The sequence below is a fragment of the Mobula birostris genome, chromosome 6 (genome assembly GCF_030028105.1).
Source record: "Mobula birostris isolate sMobBir1 chromosome 6, sMobBir1.hap1, whole genome shotgun sequence".
NCBI lineage: Eukaryota > Metazoa > Chordata > Chondrichthyes > Myliobatiformes > Myliobatidae > Mobula > Mobula birostris.
In genome coordinates, this window is record NC_092375.1 from 147,613,051 (window position 1) to 147,633,075 (window position 20,025).

A 20,025-nucleotide genomic window follows, 5' to 3' on the forward strand; every position below is an offset into this window, starting at 1 on the left:
GCCCATTCACTGACCTGTTTATGAAGTCTATGCCACGCGAACCTGTTGGAGACCAGCCGGATGGTTGTCCTGATGGAGGGGTGCGCTAGTTTGTGAATGGAGTCGAAAACTCGCCACCACCAGGCTGCCTGGATGATGGGGCGGGGTTGGCCGGTAGCTGCGTCACATAGTAGGGTCCTTTCACCTGGGCCTACGGGGAGGTCTTGGAGCTGAAAACCGGAGACTGCAGTTCTGTAACTAGGGATCTCATCGTCTGCCTGCTGTGCCTCCGCCAGCGCTGCATAGTCCACCCCCTGGGACAGGGGCTGTATGGTCGGTCTGGATAGTGCGTCCGCCACGACGTTGTCCTTTCCCGAGACATGCCGGATGTCCGTCGTGTACTCGGAGATGTAGGACAGATGTCGCTGCTGGCAGGACGACCAGGGGTCGGACACCTTCATGAACGCAAAGGTAAGCGGTTTGTGCTCTGTGAACGCAGTGAAGGGCCTACCTTCTAAGAAGTATCTGAAATGCCGGATTGCCAGGTATAGTGCCAATAGCTCCCGGTCGAAAGCACTGTATTTGAGTTCAGGTGGTCGTAGGTGTTTGCTGAAGAACGCCAGGGGTTGCCAGCGACCCTCGATGAGTTGTTCCAGCACTCCACCGACCGCTGTGTTGGATGTGTCCACCGTGAGGGCAGTAGGAACGTCCGTTCTGGGGTGCACTAGCATCGCGGTGTTTGCCAAGGCTCCTTTGGTTTTAACGAAAGCGGCCGCGGCCTCTTCGTCCCAGGTAATGTCCTTGCCCTTACCCGACATTAGAGTGAACAGGGGGCGCTTGGTTCGGGCTGCTGAGGGGAGGAAACGGTGGTAGAAATTCACCATACCCACGAATTCCTGCAGGCCTTTGATTGTGTTGGGTCGGGGGAAGTTGCGGACCGCGTCTACCTTGGCGGGCAGCGGGGTTGCCCCGTCTTTAGTAATCCTGTGGCCCAGGAAGTCGATGGTGTTGAGTCCAAACTGGCATTTGGCCGGGTTGATTGTAAGGCCGAATTCGCTCAGGCGGGAGTAGAGCTGGCGGAGATGGGACAGATGCTCTTGACGACTACTGCTGGCTATGAGGATGTCATCCAAATGGATGAATGCAAAGTCCAGGTCGCGTCCCACCGCGTCCATTAGCCGCTGGAACGTCTGTGCGGCATTCTTTAGGCCGAACGGCATTCGGAGGAATTCGAAAAGGCCGAATGGGGTGATGAGTGCTGTTTTGGGGATGTCGTCCGGATGTACCGGGATTTGATGGTATCCCTGGACGAGGTCTACCTTGGAAAAGATCCTTGCGCCGTGTAGGTTTGCTGCAAAGTCTTGAATGTGCGGCACAGGGTAGCGGTCTGGCATTGTAGCCTCGTTCAGCCTGCGGTAGTTGCTGCATGGTCTCCAGCCCCCTGTTGTCTTGGGCACCATGTGCAGGGGGGAGGCCCATGGGCTGTTGGGCCGTCGTATGACCCCCAATTCCTCCATCTTCTTGAACTCCTCCTTCGCCAGTCGGAGCTTGTCCGGGGGGAGCCTTCGAGTACGGGCGTGGAGGGGTGGTCCCTGGGTTGGGATGTGGTGCTGTACTCCGTGTCTGGGCATGGCTGCCGTGAACTGCGGTGTCAGAACTGATGGGAAATCCGCCAGGACCCTGGTGAATTCATCGTTGGACAGCGTGATGGAGTCCAGGTGTGGGGCTGGCAACTTTGTTTCACCCAGGGAGAACGTTTGAAAAGTCTTGGCGTGGACTAATCGCTTCCTTTGCAGGTCGACCAGCAGGCTGTGGGCTCGCAGAAAATCCGCCGCCAGGAGTGGTTGGGCCACGGCGGCCAGTGTGAAGTCCCACGTGAATTGGCTAGAGCTGAACTGTAGCCGCACTGTGCGGGTGCCGTAGGTTCGTATTGTGCTGCCATTTGCGGCCCTCAGGGTGGGTCCCGGTTCTCTGTTGCGGGTGTTGTAACTCGTTGGAGGTAAAACGCTGATCTCCGCTCCGGTGTCGACCAAAAATCGGCGTCCCGACTGCTTGTCCCAGATGTACAGGAGGCTGTTCTGATGGCCAGCTGCCATAGCCATCAGCGGTGGCTGGCTCTGGCGTTTCCTGGGAATTTGCAGGGCAGTCTGCAGCGGCGGGCCTCTGTGCCCCACCGTTGGTGGTAGAAGCACCATTGTTCGTTGGGCTCCTCACTCTCATCGCTGGGTTTTGTAGGCTTTGCTGCCGGGCCTGGTCTGGTCTGCCGTTGGGCACGCGGCTTGGTGATCTGTGCGACGGACACCCTCTCTCCTTCTTGGCATTCCACAGCACATCTGCCCGGGCCGCCACCTTCCGGGGGTCGCTGAAATCTGCGTTGGACAGCAGCAGGCATATGTCCTTGGGTAGTTGCTCTAGGAACGCCTGCTCAAACATGAGGCAGGGTTTGTGTCCTTCAGCCAGGGCCAGCATTTCGTTCATTAATGCCGACGGCGGCCTGTCTCCCAAACTATCCAACTGCAGTAAGCGGACAGTTCGTTCGCGCCGTGAGAGTCCAAGAATCCTTATGAACAAGGGTTTGAATGTTGTGTATTTGCCGTCCTCCGGGGGCAACTGTATAAACTCCTCAACTTGTGCAGCTGTCTCCTAGTCGGGGGAGCTCACCACATAGTAGTAACGAGTGGACTCCGAGGTTATCTGCCAAATGTGGAATTGTGCTTCTGCTTGTTTGAACCATAAGCGGGGTCGCAGCGTCCAGAAACTTGGCAGTTTTAACGAAACTGCATGAACAGATGCGGTGTCGGTCATCTCTGGTCCAAATATCATTTGGGCTGTCGGGGTCACCAATTGTAGCGGTGTGCTACACACAGCGCTAGAATAATGACACGTAGTCGGTGAGTTGGATAAAAGAGATTTATTCAAACTCCGCGGCCTCCTTTAAAGCCTTCCGGTTCCCGCCCTTCTCGGGCGGGACTGCTGTGGGGAGTGCATATTCGCAGACCCTTCCTGCATGTGGGATTTTCCCCCTGCTGGTGAAGATAGCCTGGCGCCCTTTTTGGGGCCGGCCTCTCTGCCGGCGCGCGCCGGTTCATGTGTGCTAGAAAGTGGGTCACCACAGGTATATAATCAATTTATTTACATAAGCTATCTTATGTATTTGTAGTTATTATGTTTTTATTATTATTGTGTTCTTTAGTTTATTATACTGGTTTGGATATTGTTGTGGGGGATGACATCCCAGGGGAATACCATGGAGACCGGGTTACTGGCGCTGAGTGTAAGTGTGTGTTACAGAAGGGGACGAGGGGAGTGGTAGTGATAGGGGACTCAATAGTCAGGGAACAGACAGGAAATTCTGTTGATGTGAACAGGACACCTGAATGGTATGTTGCCTCCCAGGTGCCAGGGTCGGGGACATTTTTGATCGCACCCACAACATTCTGGAGAGGGAGGGAGAGCAGCCAGATGTCTTGGTACATATTGGTACCAATGACGTAGGGAGGACAAGCAAAGAGGTCCTAAAAAGAGAATTTAGAGAGCTAAGTATAAAGCTGGGAAGCAGGACCTCCCGGGTAGTAGTTTCTGGATTGCTGCCTGTGCCATGCGCCAGTGAGGGTAGAAACAGGATGATTTGGCAAATTAATGCATGGCTGAGAAGCTGGTGCAGGGGGCAGGGCTTCAGGTTCTTGGATCATTGGGATCACTTCTGGGGAGGTACGACCTGTTCAAAAGTAACGGGTTGCAGCTGAACCCGAGGGGTCCAATATTTTCGCAGGCAGCTTTGCTAGAGCTTTTGGGGAGGGTTTAAACAGGGGACTGGGAACCAGAGTGAAGGGACTTATAAAAAAGATGGTAAAAAAGCAATGTCCTAAATGGACATTGAGCCCTTGGACACGACCTCATTTTTTAAATATATATTATTTCTGTTTTTTGCACAATTTTTAATCTATACTGCAATTGATTTTATTATTATTATTATTAATATTATTTTGTTTTTTCCTCGATATTATGTATTGCATTGAACTGCTGCTGCTAACTTAACAAATTTCACGACACATGCCGGTGATAATAAACCTGATTCTGATTCTGAGATAGCATGCAGTCATACTGTCAGGAAGGGCAGGCAGATGAAAGGATATAATTGCAGCCAGCAGGGTGAGTATCAGTGTATTAGTGATGCAGAATCAGAAAGGATAGCAAATACAGTACTCAAAAGTGTTATATCTCAATGCACGAAATATAAGAAATAAGGTGGATGATCTTGTTTCACTGTTACAGATTGTCTGGTATGATGTTGTAGCCATCACTTGAATCACTGTAGTTGGAAGCTGAATGTCCAAGGTTACACCTTGTATTGGAGGGATAGGAAGGTAGGCAGAGGGGTTGGTGTGGCTCTACTGGTAAAGAATAGCATCAAATCGGTAGAAAGATGGGAGTATGGAATGAGCTGCCAAATGAAGTGGCAAATGCGGGCTCACTTTTAACATTTAAGAAAAACTTGGACAGGTACATGGATGAGAGGTGTATGGAGGGATGTGGTCCAGGTGCAGGTCAGTGGGAAGAAGCAGAAAAATGGTTCGGCACAGCCAAGAAGGGCCAAAAGGCCTGTTTCTGTGCTGTAATGTTCTATGGTTCTATGTGACATAAGATCAGAAGATGTTGAATTCTTGTGGGTTGAGTTAAGAAACTGTAAGGGTAAAGGGACCCTGATCGCAGTTATATACAGCCCTCCCAACAGTAGCTGGGACGCGGACCACAGACTACAACAGAAAATCAGCAATGTTATGGTAGTCATGGGATATTTCAACATTCGGGTTGAAAGGGAAAATCAGGTTAGTAATGGATCTCAAGAGAGTGAGTTTGTTGAATGCCTACAAGATGGCTTTTTAGAACAGTTTGTCATTGAGCCTAGTAGGGGATCAGCTATACTAGATTGGGTGCTATCTACTGAACCAGAGGTGATTAGGGAACTGAAGGTAAAAGAATCCTTAGGAGACAGTGCTGACAATATGATTGAGTTCAACTTGAAATTTGATAAGGAGAAAGTGAAGTCTGACTTAGCAGTATTTCAGTGGAGTAAAGGAAAATACAGTGGTATGACAGGGGAGTTGGCCAAAGTAAATTGGAAGGAGATGCTGGCAGGAATGACAGAAGAGCAGCAATGGTGCTTCTGGGGAAAATGAGGAAGGCGCAAGATAGATGTATTCCAAAAATGAAGAAATACTCAAAAGGCAAAATAGTACAATTGTGGTTGACAAGGGAAGTCAAAGCTAATGTAAAAGCAAAAGAGAGGGCATACAACAAAGCAAAAATTAGTGGGAAGCCAGAGGATTGAGAAGCTTTTAAAAACCTACAGAGAGCAAGTAAAAGAATCATTCGGAGGGAAAAGATGAATATGAAAGCAAGCCAGCAAACAATGTCAGGGTGGATAGTAAAAGCTTTTTCAGGTATGTAAAAAGTAAAGGAGAGATGAGTGGGATATAGGACTGCTAGAAAATGAGGCCAGAGAAATAATAAGGAGGGACAAGGAGATGGCGAATGAGCTAAATGAGTATTTTGCATCAGTCTTCACTGTTGAAGGCACTAGCAGTGTGCCAGGTATTGAAGGATGTGAGGGAATAGAAGTGAGTACAGTTCCTATTGCAGGGGAGAAGGTGCTCAAAATGCTGAAAGACCTAAGGGTACATAAGTCACCCAGACCAGATGAATTGCACCCTAGGGTTCTGAAAGGGGTAGCGGAAGAGATTGTGGAAGTATTAGTAATGATCTTCCAAAAATCATTGGACTCTGGCATGGTGCCAGAGGACTGGAAAATTGCAAATGTCACTCCACTCTTTAAGAAAAGAGGATGGCAGCAGAAAGGAAATTATAGCCTGACCTCAGTGGTTGGGAAGACATTGGAGTCAATTGCTAAGGATGAGGTTGTAGAGTACTTGGTGACTCAAGATAGGACAAAGTCAGCATGGTTTCATTAAGGGAATCCTGCCTGATGAACCTGTTGGAATTCTTTGAGGAGATTACATGTAGGATAGATAAAGGGGATGCAGTGAAGATTGTATATTTGGATTTTCAGAAGGCAGCAAGTGGGAATAAAAGGTTGGTTGTCGGAGACTAGTGGTGTTCTGCAGGGGCCGGTGTTGGGGTGGCATTTTATGCTGTATATCAATGATTTAGATGATGAAATAGCTGGTTTTGTTGCCAAGTTTGCAGATGATACTGAGATTCATGGAGGAACAGGTGTGTTGAGGAAACGGGTAGGCTGCAGAAGGACTTAGACAGATTAGGAGAATGGGCGAGAAAGTGGCAAATGAAATTCAGTGTTCAAAAATGCATGGCCATGCACTTTGGTAGTAGAAATAAATGTGCGGACTATTTTCTGAATGAGAGAAAATCCAAAAATCTGAGATTGCAGAACATCCTAAAGGTTAACTTGTAGGTAGAGTTGGTGGTGATGACAAAGGCAAATGCAGTCATTTCAAGAGACCTAGAATATAATGGCAGGGATGTGATGCTGAGGCTTTATAAGGCACTGGTGAGGCATCAGCTTGAGTATTGTGAACAGTTTTAGTCTCTTCATCTAAGAAAAGATGTGCTGGCATTGGAGAGGGTTCAGAGGAGGTTCGCAGGGATGATTCCTGGAATGAAAGGGTTATCATACAAGGAACGTTTGATAGCTCTGGGTCTGTACTTGCTAGAATTTAGAAGGATGAAGGGGGATCTCACTGAAACCCTTCAAATATTGAAAGGCCGGAGACAGAGTAGATGTGGAAAGGATGTTTCCCATGGTGGGGGAGTCGAGGACAAGAGGGCACAGCCTCATGATACAGGGGCATCCATTTAAAACAGTGATGCAGAGAAATTTTTTTTAGCCAGAGGGTGGTGAATTTGTGGAATTTATTACCACGGGCAGCTGTGGAGGCCAGGTCGTTGGGTGTATTTAAGGCAGAGCTTGATAGATTCTTGATTGGACATGGCATCAAAAGTTACAGGGAGAAGACAGGAGACTGGGGCTGAAGTGGGGAAAAAAGGATCAACCATGAATGAATGGCGGAGCAAACTCAACAACCAAATGGCCTAATTTGCTCCTGTGTCTTGTGGTCTTATTGTGTCTTTTGTGTTGTATCAGATCCAGAGTAACAACTATTTTGTTCTCCTTTACAATTGTGTAATGGAAATGAAATTAAATTATCTTTAATTTTGAAAGTACACTCATTTCACTTTTTATAACTTTTTAACTAATATTTTTGTTCAACAGACGATTGAGGGACGCATTGCCACTTTGCAGAGTGCTGTGGATGAATACAATAAAGCTAAGAATGAATTTGCTGCCAAGGTTTGTGTTGAAGTAGCTGAAAAGCTCAAGTGTCTTATTTTTGTTCTGTTGGAATGTAGTTTCAAAATTGCAATATGCTTGCATTTCTGGATCTATTTGAAAGTTTTCAGTGAAACAGTAAGAGACCACATGAGGAAGCTGTTATTGGCATTCATCCTGTGGTGGTCTGTAGGCTTCACCAAACAGGATTCAGTGTTTTAAACTAAGCCTTCACCTTTACTCAGTGGTACCAACAGGATTCAAATCCAAGTCTGTTTAGTATTGTAGATCATCTCTAGTTCTCTAATTCACACTTTTCTTTGCTATACTGATGATTTTATTTCTTCTTGCAAAGATTATTTTTAGAATCATACTATATACATGCTACTTTTCACCAGCCCATCTACTCTTGTCTTCCTCACCCTGCTCACCATTTCCTCCTCAACACACATTTTGTATATATCACTAGGTTATTCAGCTGAAGTCGGTAATTTTCTGTTGTGGAAGAACTCATTACTTCAATTAGCTGCTGTACTCTTATTGCTTTGGCACTGAGCAGCCTGTGACCATGAATATTTTTTGGAAAATGTACATAAAATTTCAGGTGATACTTTGATTTTTGAAGTAAAACAGAATTTATGATGTTGCAGCAAATTTGAGCAGTTAAATAACTTTGCTAACTTGACTGAATTGCAGAGCCTTAAAGCCTTAAATTCCAAATTTTCATTGTTATTCAATAATTTAATGGTGTTGCCATTTCACTTCCATGACTTTTGCCCTTTATCTTTTTCTGTGACTCCTATCTCTTGATCTGTATTGGTTCATGTTGTCGATGTCCACTGAAGCCCCGTGCATTGGAATGACCTTTCTAAATGGCTGCACCTCCCTCCTCCTTTCAACCACATGTGCTCCCAAACCCACCTGATAAACAAACTGCATCTGTGAATTGCTTTGAGGTGTTTTCTATGTGTATTGGATAGTATGTCAGGTCTGTTATCACCATATTTGCAGCCCTGCTTCTATCCCATCTTGGTGCAGGGAACTGATCCTGCTGTCGGCCTGTAATCCGTCCCAGGAAAATCCACCTGACAACAGGCTGGCGGCCAACTGGCTCTGAGCCCAGGCCCAGGCCTGTTACCAAGGATCATAAACAAAAACAGATTGTGCTAGAAACACTTAGCAAGTTAATCAGCATTTATTGAGTGAGAAAAACTGAGTTAATATTATAGATAGATAATAGACAATAGGTACAGGAGTAGGCCATTTGGCCCTTTGACCCAGCACCGCCATTCACTGTGATCATGGCTGATCATCCACAATCAGTATCCAGTTCCTGCCTTATCCCCATAACCTTTGATTCCGCTATCTTTAAGAGCTTTATCCATCTCTTTCTTGAAAGCATCCAGAGACTTGGCCTCTACAGCCTTCTGGGGCAGAGCATTCCATATATCCATCACTCTCTGGGTGAAAAAGTTTTTCCTCAACTCCATTCTGAATGGCTTACCCCTTATTCTTGAACTGTGGCCTCTGGTTCTGGGCTCACCCATCAGCGGGAACATGCTTCCTGCCTCCAGCGTGTCCAATCCCTTAATAATCTTATATGTTTCAATAAGATCCCCTCTCAGCCTTCTAAATTCCAGAGTATACAAGCCCAGTCGCTCCAATCTTTCGACACATGACAGTCCCGCCATCCCGGGAATTAACCTTGTGAACCTACGCTGCACTCCCTCAATAGCAAGAATGTCCTTCCTCAAATTTGGAGACCAAAACTGCACACAGTACTCCAGGTGTGGTCTCACCAGGGCCCTGTACAGCTGCAGAAGGACCTCTTTGCTCTTATACTCAATTCCCCTTGTTATGAAGGCCAGCATGACATTAGCTTTCTTCACTGCCTGCTGTACTTGCATGCTTGCTTTCAGTGACTGATGTACAAGAACACCTAGATGTCGTTGTACTTCCCCTTTTCCTAACTTGACTCCATTTAGATAATAATCTGCCTTCCTGTTCTTACCACCAAAGTGGATAACCTCACATTTATCCACATTAAACTGCATCTGCCATGCATCTGCCCACTTGCCCTGCATTCTCATAACATCCTCCTCACATTTCACACTGCCACCCAACTTTGTGTCATCGGCAAATTTGCTAATGTTACTTTTAATTCCATCATCTAAATCATTAATATATATTGTAAACAGCTGTGGTCGCAGCACTAAACCCTGCGGTACCCCACTGGTCACCGCCTGCCATTCTGAAAGGGACCCATTAATCGCTACTCTTTGTTTTCTGTCAGCCAGCCAATTTTCAATCCATGTCAGTACTCTGCCCCCAATACCATGTGCCCTAATTTTGCCCACTAATCTCCTATGTGGGACTTTATCAAAGGCTTTCTGAAAGTCCAGGTACACTACATCCACTGGCTCTCCCTCATCCATTTTCATAGTTACATCCTCAAAAAATTCCAGAAGATTAGTCAAGCACGATTTCCCCTTCGTAAATCCATGATGACTCGGACCGATCTTGTTCCTGCTATCCAGATGTGTCGTAATTTCATCTTTTATAATTGACTCCAGCATCTTTCCCACCACCGACGTCAGGCTAACCGTTCTATAATTCCCTGTTTTCTCTCTTCCCCCCTTCTTGAAGAGAGGGACAACATTAGCCACCCTCCAATCCACAGGAACTTATCCTGAATCTATAGAACATTGGAAAATGATTACCAATGCATCCACGATTTCTAAAGCCACCTCTTTAAGTACCCTGGGATGCAGACCATCAGGTCCCGGAGACTTATCAGCCTTCAGACCCAACAGTCTATCCAACACCATTTCCTGCCTAATGTAAATTTCCTTCAGTGCCTAATATAATCCTTCAGTTGATCTTGTATCAGAGTTGGTTGTTTCTGAAACAGCAATGTTGAAGTCATTAGTATAGATTGTAAATGCCCAAGACCACAGCACTGACCTCAAAGGCTCTTTCTTTTCTGAATCACTCTGTCTCCATCTGAGGGAACAGACTTGTCATGAACATCATCTATAAACTCACCATCTTCCACAGCCACCTCCCACTCAGAGGAAGCCATTCCTTTTCATTAGTTTCTGTGCCTACACTGGCTCTGCTTTCAAAATTAGGCATTCTGCTCTGAGGCTTCTAAAATGGCCTCTTACTGGAAGCATGGGCCCTCCATAGATGCTGCCCGAGTTTCTTCAGCATTCCGTGTGTTGAGATTTTCTCTGCTGTAGTTGATAGAGCACACACACAGAATTCCTCCATTTCTTGCACATCTGTTCAGATCACTCCACTCCCACATCCACCACCACTCAGGCAGAGTATCTTCATCCCATTAAACACAACATCCTCCACTATCTCTACCATCTCCAACACCCTTCCTCTCCCCCTCTCCCCCCCCCCACCAAACTATCCCACCTTTATGTTTTTGACAGGGACTACCCTTTGCAATTCCCTGGTCCACTCATCATCCTCCCAGCTACCCCATTCCTGTCTCCTGGCTCTTTACCCTGCAACTAAAATAGGTCCATTTACCTCCTTCCTCACCAGCATCTCTGCAAGGACCATACCAGCCCTTCAGAGTGAGGCAGAGGGTCTGTGCGTTCAGTGCTCCCAGCTTGGCGTCCTTTTCATTAGACTACAGAACCCTTTGGTACAGCAACTATACTCTGTCCAGAATGGCCATTTTAAGCTTCCAACTGCATGTTATTTTGATGCTCCAGTGCCATACCGATACCTGACACCCTGCCCTCCACCTCTACCCACCCCCCCCACCCCCCCCCCCATCTTCTCCACTGCCACAGAGAGACAGAGAGTCCAAATGCAAACTGGATTCCTCTTGGGTAACTTACACCCCATAGTATGAATATTCAGTTTTCCAGATTTTAGGTATCATATACCTCTACTGCATTTCCTTCCATGTATTCACCTGTCCTCCTAGTTTTCTCCTCTCTTTGACATCCATCTCATCCTTTCTCCTGACCTGGTTCCACCTATCGCCCACCAGCCTGGCAATATTCCTGACGCAGAGTCATGATCCAATATTTCAACTTAGACCATTTGCCTTCACAGTCACTGTTTGACCCACTGAGTTTTTCTAGCAGTCACGATTCCAACATTTGCACTCTTTTGTGGTTTTGCCTTAAGTTGTTGATTGTCAATCTGAGAATGACTCATTTATTTCTACCCTGGTTTTCTGTCAGTTAAATCCCCAATCCTATGCACTGTTCCTGTGCAGATACCTTTTATGTGGCACCTTACTGAATGCGTTTTGAAAATCCAGATCATTACAACTACTGGTTCCACTTTATACACCCTGTTTATTACAATTCCCAAGAAATAGTGCCAGTTTGTTCACTCTGTTTTATTCCTTATGATTTTCTAAATGTGCTGCTGTGAACTCCTTAATAATGGAATATAGCACTTTTCTCAGGACAGATGTTAGACCAACTGGTCTATAGTTTCCTATTGGTGAATAGTGGGCACATCTGTTACCATATCAGACATCCCACCTCTCCCGGAAGTTCCGGGAGTCTCCCACATGAGTAGTGGCTCCCTGATACCCGCAAATTACATACAATATCACGGAAATCAATTTTTTTGAGAGCGAGAGAGAAAGCAAGTGAGAGAGAGAGAGAAAGCAAGTGAGAGCACGCCATGGCAGTGTGTTCCAAAAAAAAAGAAAATATAAAACGTACGTAACCCCAGACTACACTAGTGTACCCCTGCATAATAGGGGTCAAAAATAATGACAGTGTTGCTCGCTGCACTGTTTGCAACAGTGACTTTTCTATTGCCCATGGTGGGTTAAGACTGTAAAAGACATGTTGAGGTGGGATTAACAGGTGTCATTCATTCATTAGCATAGCTAACGTTATTTAAACTAGCTGGCTAGCTGCTAAGGAGCTACTCTATTGCAGACATCCCACCTCTCCTGGAAGTTCCGGGAGTCTCCTGCAAATTGATGGTGCTACCTCCCTGAAATGAGTTTTTGCAGGGTGGGATATTCTGCCATATCACATTGGGTACAGAACTCATGGGCAAAAGTCAGTCACTGTTTGGAATGAATACAGTACTACTGGGCAGCAGAGCACCAGAGATAAGGCAGTGATTGAGTCAGTGAAAAGGCAAGCAGCAGCAGTGAGGAGAGGAAATGAAACCGTGATATTTGCAATTTTATATGTGACTAAAAATATAAGCATCTTTTTTATGTGCAGTTGAAATAAAAATGTTTCTTGTACGTGATCTCAAAGTAGTTTGAAAATAAAATACTGGTCCTCCTTACAAAAAGGTTGTATACACTGCGAGACACGAAATGTGCTCCATCAAATGCAAGTGGAATAATCAACTTTTCAGGTTGAATATCCCATTTCCCTTTGTAGATGCTGCCTAACCTGCTGGTAAAACTGAACTGTCTTACAGCTGAAAGTTTTTAGAAAAAGGAGGCAGGAGCATTGGTGGGGGTGGAGGTGTGAGGTTGGGCGAAATCTTTAATGTCAGTAATAAGCAGAGGAAGGTCCTTTGTGATGAAAATTGTAAGTACAATTGAAGAAGTGTATCTAAGCCTTCTGTTACCTCAAAATTCTAGATCACAGAAGAGCAAATTAAATTACTGCGATACCAGTATCGCTTGCAGAAGGAGACTGGTGAATCGTACCTGGATTTGTCGTTACATGACACTGTCTCCAGACTGTTACTGGAAAACAAGCACAAACAAGCTGAACAGCTTTACAAAGACTTTAAAATTCCTGACAAAAGGTAAAATTAAAACATGAATTCCAGTTTAAATTATTCTTTTAGAATTTTCTACCAGTTCACATAAGGTAAAAATTAGGAAAGTGGACTTACTTAACTAAAAGAAAAATAAAGTATATCTAGCATTTGGGGCTCACAAGTATAAAATGAGATTTGAAAACTACATGCAGACAAAGAAAAACTCCAAGATCCACTTATATGGAGGGATACCCATGGCACAAACAAAAACTGGTTTCTGTAATCTAAGAGATCACAGCAGTTTGAGAATCTCTTTTTAAAAAATATGCAAAGAAACTCTTGACTTTAACCTGGTGTAGTCCCAAGGTGATACTGTTGAAATTCAAACTCTGGAACGTAGATGGGAGACAAGGAAGTATAAGACCTGTGTTCATCACTTTTCGTAATTATTGTTGGGCTACAAAGTTCACCTGCAATACCAACTCTAACAGCTCATGAACGGAACGGTTTAGTGATTGTATGAGAGTTGGTCGTGTAGTTTATTTATTTAGAGACAACACACCCTTCCGACCAAATGAGCCTGACCCACCCAATTACAGCCATGTGACCAGTTGTCCCACTGACCCTCATGCCTGTGGGGTGTGGGAGTAAACTGGAGTTCCTGAATGAAACCCACACAATTATGGGGAGAAAGTACAGACTCCTTACAGACAGTGGCAGAATTAAACCCTGGTCTCTGTCGCTGCATTAGCATTATGTTAACCACTACACTGTCGTGCCATCCCTCATACTACTTGTTAAACTGAGTAAGGAAACCAGTTTCCCTCCATAAGGATATTAATATAACAGGGTACATATAACAACTGGGTAGTTCAACCCTAACTCTTTTTCCAGGTTTACGTACTTAGCCTCATTGGATTCCCTTTGCTGTGATATGATTTGAACTTTGATCTTCAGTAAAGTAGTAACTTTGTTGCTGAATTTGCTTTATTGTCTAATTTTCAGCTGGTAAAACATGACCCAGAGCTGTAATATAGATGGCAGGGTAGGAAAACAAAATGGAACTTGGAGGGAGGGGAGGATAACGGACTGATTATGTGAAGCAATACTGTTACAAAATATAACAAAAACCACAGTTTAAGAAATACTTTAAGTATATCTATGTAAAAGGAGATTAGATAGGCAAGGACTAAATGTAATTTGTAATTAAACGATGCTGCGTCATAATTCAGCCCTGTAGGCAAATAGTACACTTAAGTGTTTCTTCATCTCAAGCTTTTGAGTGTATAAAACCTAATTTCCTTGTAGCATTACAGCTTTTGTTCATTACATTTAGGTTTTGGTGGCTGAAGATTGCTGCACTGGCAGAGAAAGGAGACTGGGAGGAACTTGAAAAATTTTCCAGAAGCAAGAAGTCACCGATAGGTTACATGGTATATTTCTGTTGTCGTAAATAAAACTGTTTTTCATATTAAATTGATAAAAGATTTGCACTTTTAAATGTTTTAAAGCCATTTTTCTTTCGCTTTATTAGCCATTTGTAGAAATCTGTGTAAAGCATCACAACAAGTATGAAGCTAAGAAATATGTAGCGAAAGTCAGCCCAGAGCAGAAAGTGAAAGGATATATAATGATTGGGTAAGTAGAAATGTACTCAATATTTTTTAAGAACCAAAACTCTCCCTGACAAAGGATCATCAATCTGAAACATTAACTGTGTTCCCTTTGCAACAAATATTGCGCAACCTGTCAGGTGTTTACTTGTGTTTTCTGTTCTTATTTCAGATAATGAAGTCTGCAGGTTTTTTTTATTCCTAATCCCCCTCCTGCTTGTGACAGATTTTTTCGACACCCTTTCCTAAAGTCTAAATCATTGACCAGAATTTTCACCGTCTATCCTTATTATATGAATTACACACTCATTTGGCTCCATTGAAATAGGGAATTCTACTCATCGTGATTCATGTTGGGACTAATAGTTTTAATACAAAAATGCACGAGTCCAATGTTGATAGTCCCAGGAACTCAATCACAGAATAGGATAATCAGAATCAAGTTTAATATCACTGACATATATTGGGAAATCTGTTGTCTTGTGGCAGCAGTACTGTGCAATGTATAAAAACAAAACTATAAATTACAATAAGAAATATATACTGTATAAGAAATAAATAAGTAGTGCAGAAAGAGAGGTAGTGTTCATGGGTTGGTTCATTGTCTGTTCAGAAATCTGATGGCAGACGGGAAGAAGCTGATCCTAAAGCATTGAGTATGTGTTTTCAGGCTCCTGTACCTCTTCTCTGATGGTAGCAGTGAAGAGAGGGCATATCCCGGCTGGTGGAGATCCTGAGAGTTATAATCTCAGATTATTACCCAAGCAAATTTGTATAGAGATAAATAGTTTGGGAAGCTAAACCTTTGGCTGAAAAAGTTGTATGGGAAAAATAACTTCATTTTATAAGGCAATGAGACTGATACTAGGGCAGAGAGGCGTTTTACAGTAGAATGAACTCCATCTAGACCAGGCATCTACCAGAAATTATTGATACAGATGACTCAATGCGCTTTTTTTTTGGGAATTGAATGATATGTTTGAGATGTGTTATTTGCTATTTTCTTTATAACATGTTCAAACTTTTTCAATAGTCTCTTAAAATTTGTTTATGTAATGCAGCCCGTAAGTGGCCAGCTTTAAAGCCTTGCTTTCTTTGTTGTTGGTCTGCAGTAGCTAGTAATAGAGTGATAGAATTAAATCTATTGCAAAAATGCATATAGAAATCTTTGGGAGATATTGCAAGTATTAACTGTTTCTCCTAATTTTAAGATTTGTTTGGCATTCCCATTATTGTTTTTCCATCTTTTTAGTTTTCTAGTACTTGTGTTTCAACGTAAAGGATGGAAAGCATTCTTAATTGTGCTTTGGATGTTGCTCTAATCTGTTTTATTTTTGTTCCATCTCAGAGATCTAGACCAGGCTGTGGAAGTTGCTACAGAACGCAAAAATGAAAGCGAGTTGAATAATATTCTTTCCAAGTGTATATCAGCTACTGATCAGTCAATTGTGGAAAAAATTAACCGAGCAAAAGCACAGCTATTAAAGAAATAAAATACTTCTCAGAGATGACAAGTGATCAATTATGTATTAGTTCCCCGTCTTCAGAATATGTATGTTTGTAAATATGTTTATAATTAGTTTACCATGAATTACAAAAAAAATGATGAAAAGTTATACAGTTTGTTACCAGGAAAAAACTGCAGTAGCCTAGTTTAACAATTTGTTGACACAGAAGTGTATTTCATTCCATATCTTAAATGCTACATCTTATATGATTAAATATTACTTAAGTCTAATGCCTCAGTATATGCACTATGTAAATTATTTGGTGTGGAATTACTGTACATCTGTCCCAAAAGAAAATTGATAAGATTAAATGCTGTTAAATGTACTTACACAAGCTCTTTAAATTAATATTTTTTTGATAGGCTTGATTCAGCAGGAGATAATGTACTTAAAGTCATAGAATTGTACGGCATTGGAACAGGCTCTATAACCACCACATCCATGACAATCTTTTTGCCTATCTATATTAGTAACATTAGTTCTGTATTGTTCTCTGCCTTGCCTATGCAAGTGACTGTCTAAATGCCTCTTAAATGTGATGATTATAGCTGATACCACCACTTCCTCTGACAGTATGTTCCAGATAGTTATCACTTTAATCTGTTTTTAAAAAAACTTTCCCCTCAAATCCTCTTTAAAACTCCTTCATCTCACTTTAAACCTATGCCCTCTTAATTTTGATACGAAAAAGATTCTAACCATCAATTCTATCTATGTCCCTTATAATTTTATATAATTGTATAATTTTATATACAAACCCCATTTCCAGAAAATGGACATGTGGTCGATGTTTAGAGATCTCTTGCGGGATGTAAGGGATAAATTTGTCCCGGTGAGGAAGATAAAGAATGGTAGGGTGAAGGAACCATGGGTGACAAGTGAGGTGGAAAATCTAGCCAGGAGGAAGAAGGCAGCATACATGAAGTTTAGGAAGCAAGGATCAGATGGGTCTATTGAGGAATATAGGGAAGCAAGAAAGGAGATAAGAAGGGGCTGAGAAGAGCAAGAAGAGGGCATGAGAAGGCCTTGGCGAGTAGAGTAAAGGAAAACCCCAAGGCATTCTTCAATTATGTGAAGAAAAAAAGGATGACAGGAGTGAAGGTAGGACCGATTAGAGATAAAGGTGGGAAGATGTGCCTGGAGGCTGTGGAAGTGAGCGAGGTCCTCAATGAATACTTCTCTTCGGTATTCACCAATGAGAGGGAACTTGATGATGGTGAGGACAATATGAGTGAGGTTGATGTTCTGGAGCATGCTGATATTAAGGGAGAGGAGGTGTTGGAGTTGTTAAAATACATTAGGACAGATAAGTCCCCGGGGCCTGACGGAATATTCCCCAGGCTGCTCCACGAGGCGAGAGAAGAGATTGCTGAGCCTCTGGCTAGGATCTTTATGTCCTCGTTGTCCACGGGAATGGTACCGGAGGATTGGAGGGAGGCGAATGTTGTTCCCTTGTTCAAAAAAGGTAGTAGGGATAGTCCAGGTAATTATAGACCAGTGAGCCTTACGTCTGTGGTGGGAAAGCTGTTGGAAAAGATTCTTAGAGATAGGATCTATAGGCATTTAGAGAATCATGGTCTGATCAGGGACAGTCAGCATGGCTTTGTGAAGGGCAGATCATGTCTAACAAGCCTGATAGAGTTCTTTGAGGAGGTGACCAGGCATATACATGAGGGTAGTGCAGTGGATGTGATCTATATGGATTTTAGTAAAGCATTTGACAAGGTTCCACACGGTAGGCTTATTCAGAAAGTTAGAAGGCATGGGATCCAGGGAAGTTTGGCCAGGTGGATTCAGAATTGGCTTGCCTGCAGAAGGCAGAGGGTGGTGGTGGAGGGAGTACTTTCAGATTGGAGGATTGTGACTAGTGGTGTCCCATAAGGGTCTGTTCTGGGACCTCTACTTTTCGTGATTTTTATTAACGACCTGGATGTGGGGGTAGAAGGGTGGGTTGGCAAGTTTGCTGATGATACAAAGGTTGGTGGTGTTGTAGATGGTGTAGAGGATTGTCAAAGATTGCAGAGAGACATTGATAGGATGCAGAAGTGGGCTGAGAAGTGGCAGATGGAGTTCAACCCAGAGAAGTGTGAGGTGGTACATTTTGGAAGGACAGACTCCAAGCCAGAGTACAAAGTAAATGGCAGGATACTTGGTAGTGTGGAGGAGCAGAGGGATCTCGGGGTACATGTCCACAGATCCCTGAAAGTTGCCTCACAGGTGGATAGGGTAGTTAAGAAAGCTTATGGGGTGTTAGCTTTCATAAGTTGAGGGATAGAGTTTAAGAGTCACGATGTAACGATGCAGCTCTATAAAACTCTGGTTAGGCCACACTTGGAGTATTGTGTCCAGTTCTGGTCACCTCAATATAGGAAGGATGTGGAAGCATTGGAAAGGGTACAGAGGAGATTTACCAGGATGCTGCCTGGTTTAGAAAGTATGCATTTTGATCAGATATTAAGGGAGCTAGGGCTTTACTCTTTGGAGAGAAGGAGGATGAGAGGAGACATGATAGAGGTGTACAAGATAATAAAAGGAATAGATAGAGTGGATAGCCAGCGCCTCTTCCCCAGGGCACCACTGCTCAATACAAGAGGACATGGCTTTAAGGTAAGGGGTGGGAAGTTCAAGGGGGATATTAGAGGAAGGTTTTTTACTCAGAGAGTGGTTGGTGTGTGGAATGCACTGCCTGAGTCAGTGGTGGAGGCAGATACACTAGTGAAGTTTAAGAGACTACTAGACAGGTATATGGAGGAATCTAAGGTGGGGGCTTATATGGGAGGCAGGGTTTGAGGGTCAGCACAACATTGTGGGCCGAAGGGCCTGTACTGTGCTTTACTATTCTATGTTAAAAGCTGGGATATTTTCCAAAATGCAATAAAAACAAAAACCTGTGATATTCACGTGAACCTTTATTTAACTGACAAAAATACAAAGAAAAGATTTTCAATAGTTTTACTGACCAACTTAATTGTATTTTGTAAACATACACAAATTTAGAATTTCACGGCTGCAACACACTCAACAAAAGTTTGGACAGAGGCATGTTTACCATTGTGTTACATCACCTTTCCTTTTAATAACACTTCTTTAATCGTTTTGGAACTGAGGATACTAATTGTAGATTTGCAGTTGGAAATTTTGTCCATTCTTGCTTGATATAAGACTTCAGCTGCTCAACAGTCCGTGGTCTCCGTTGTCTGATTCTCCTCTTCATGATGCGCCATATATTTTCAATAGGAGATAGATCTGGACTGGCAGCTGGCTATTCAAGCACACACACTCTGTGTCTACAAAGCCATGCTGTTGTAGCCCATGCAGAATGTGGTCTGGCATTGTCCTGCTGAAATAAGCATGGATGTCCTGGGAAGAGACGTCGCCTTGATGGCAACATATGTCTCTCTAAAATCCTAATATACGCCTCAGAGTCAATGGTAACTTCACATACATGCAACTCACCCATGCCATGGGCACTGATGCACCCCCATACCATCACAGATGCTGGCTTTTGCACCTTTCGCTGAAACAATCTGGATGGTCGTTTTCATCTTTGGCACGGAGAACTCGACGCCCGTTTTTTCTGAAAACTAGCTGAAATGTGGACTCATCTGACCACAGCACACAGTTCCACAGTCTTTCTGTCCATCTGAGATGAGCTCGGGCCCAGAGAACTAGCCAGCGTTTCTGCATAGAGTTGATGTATGGCTTCCTCCTTGTGTAATACAGTTTGAAGTTGCATTTCTGGATGCAGCGATGGACTGTGTTGAGTGACAATGGTTTTCTGGAGTACTCCTGAGCCCAGGTGGCTATAATTGTCACAGTAGCATGACTTTTCTGTGCACTTTTCAATCTTATTTTAACTCTGTCCCAAATTTTGTTGAGTGTGTTGCAGCCATTA

The 20,025-nt window shown here is 43.7% G+C and overlaps 1 protein-coding gene across 1 annotated transcript in view; it reads left to right on the forward strand.

The window, feature by feature from the left end:
* The window catches only part of vps16 (VPS16 core subunit of CORVET and HOPS complexes), a 77,091-nt gene extending 59,842 nt beyond the window's left edge, over nt 1-17,249 (forward strand). Inside the window, exons 20-24 of the mRNA XM_072261578.1 lie at nt 7,232-7,309; nt 12,885-13,054; nt 14,346-14,442; nt 14,544-14,647; nt 15,971-17,249. Of these exons, the coding sequence (XP_072117679.1) occupies nt 7,232-7,309; nt 12,885-13,054; nt 14,346-14,442; nt 14,544-14,647; nt 15,971-16,115 (594 nt within the window). The 3' untranslated portion in view covers nt 16,116-17,249. The remainder of the gene's footprint in view (nt 1-7,231; nt 7,310-12,884; nt 13,055-14,345; nt 14,443-14,543; nt 14,648-15,970) is intronic.
* The last annotated feature ends 2,776 nt before the right edge of the window (nt 17,250-20,025 follow it).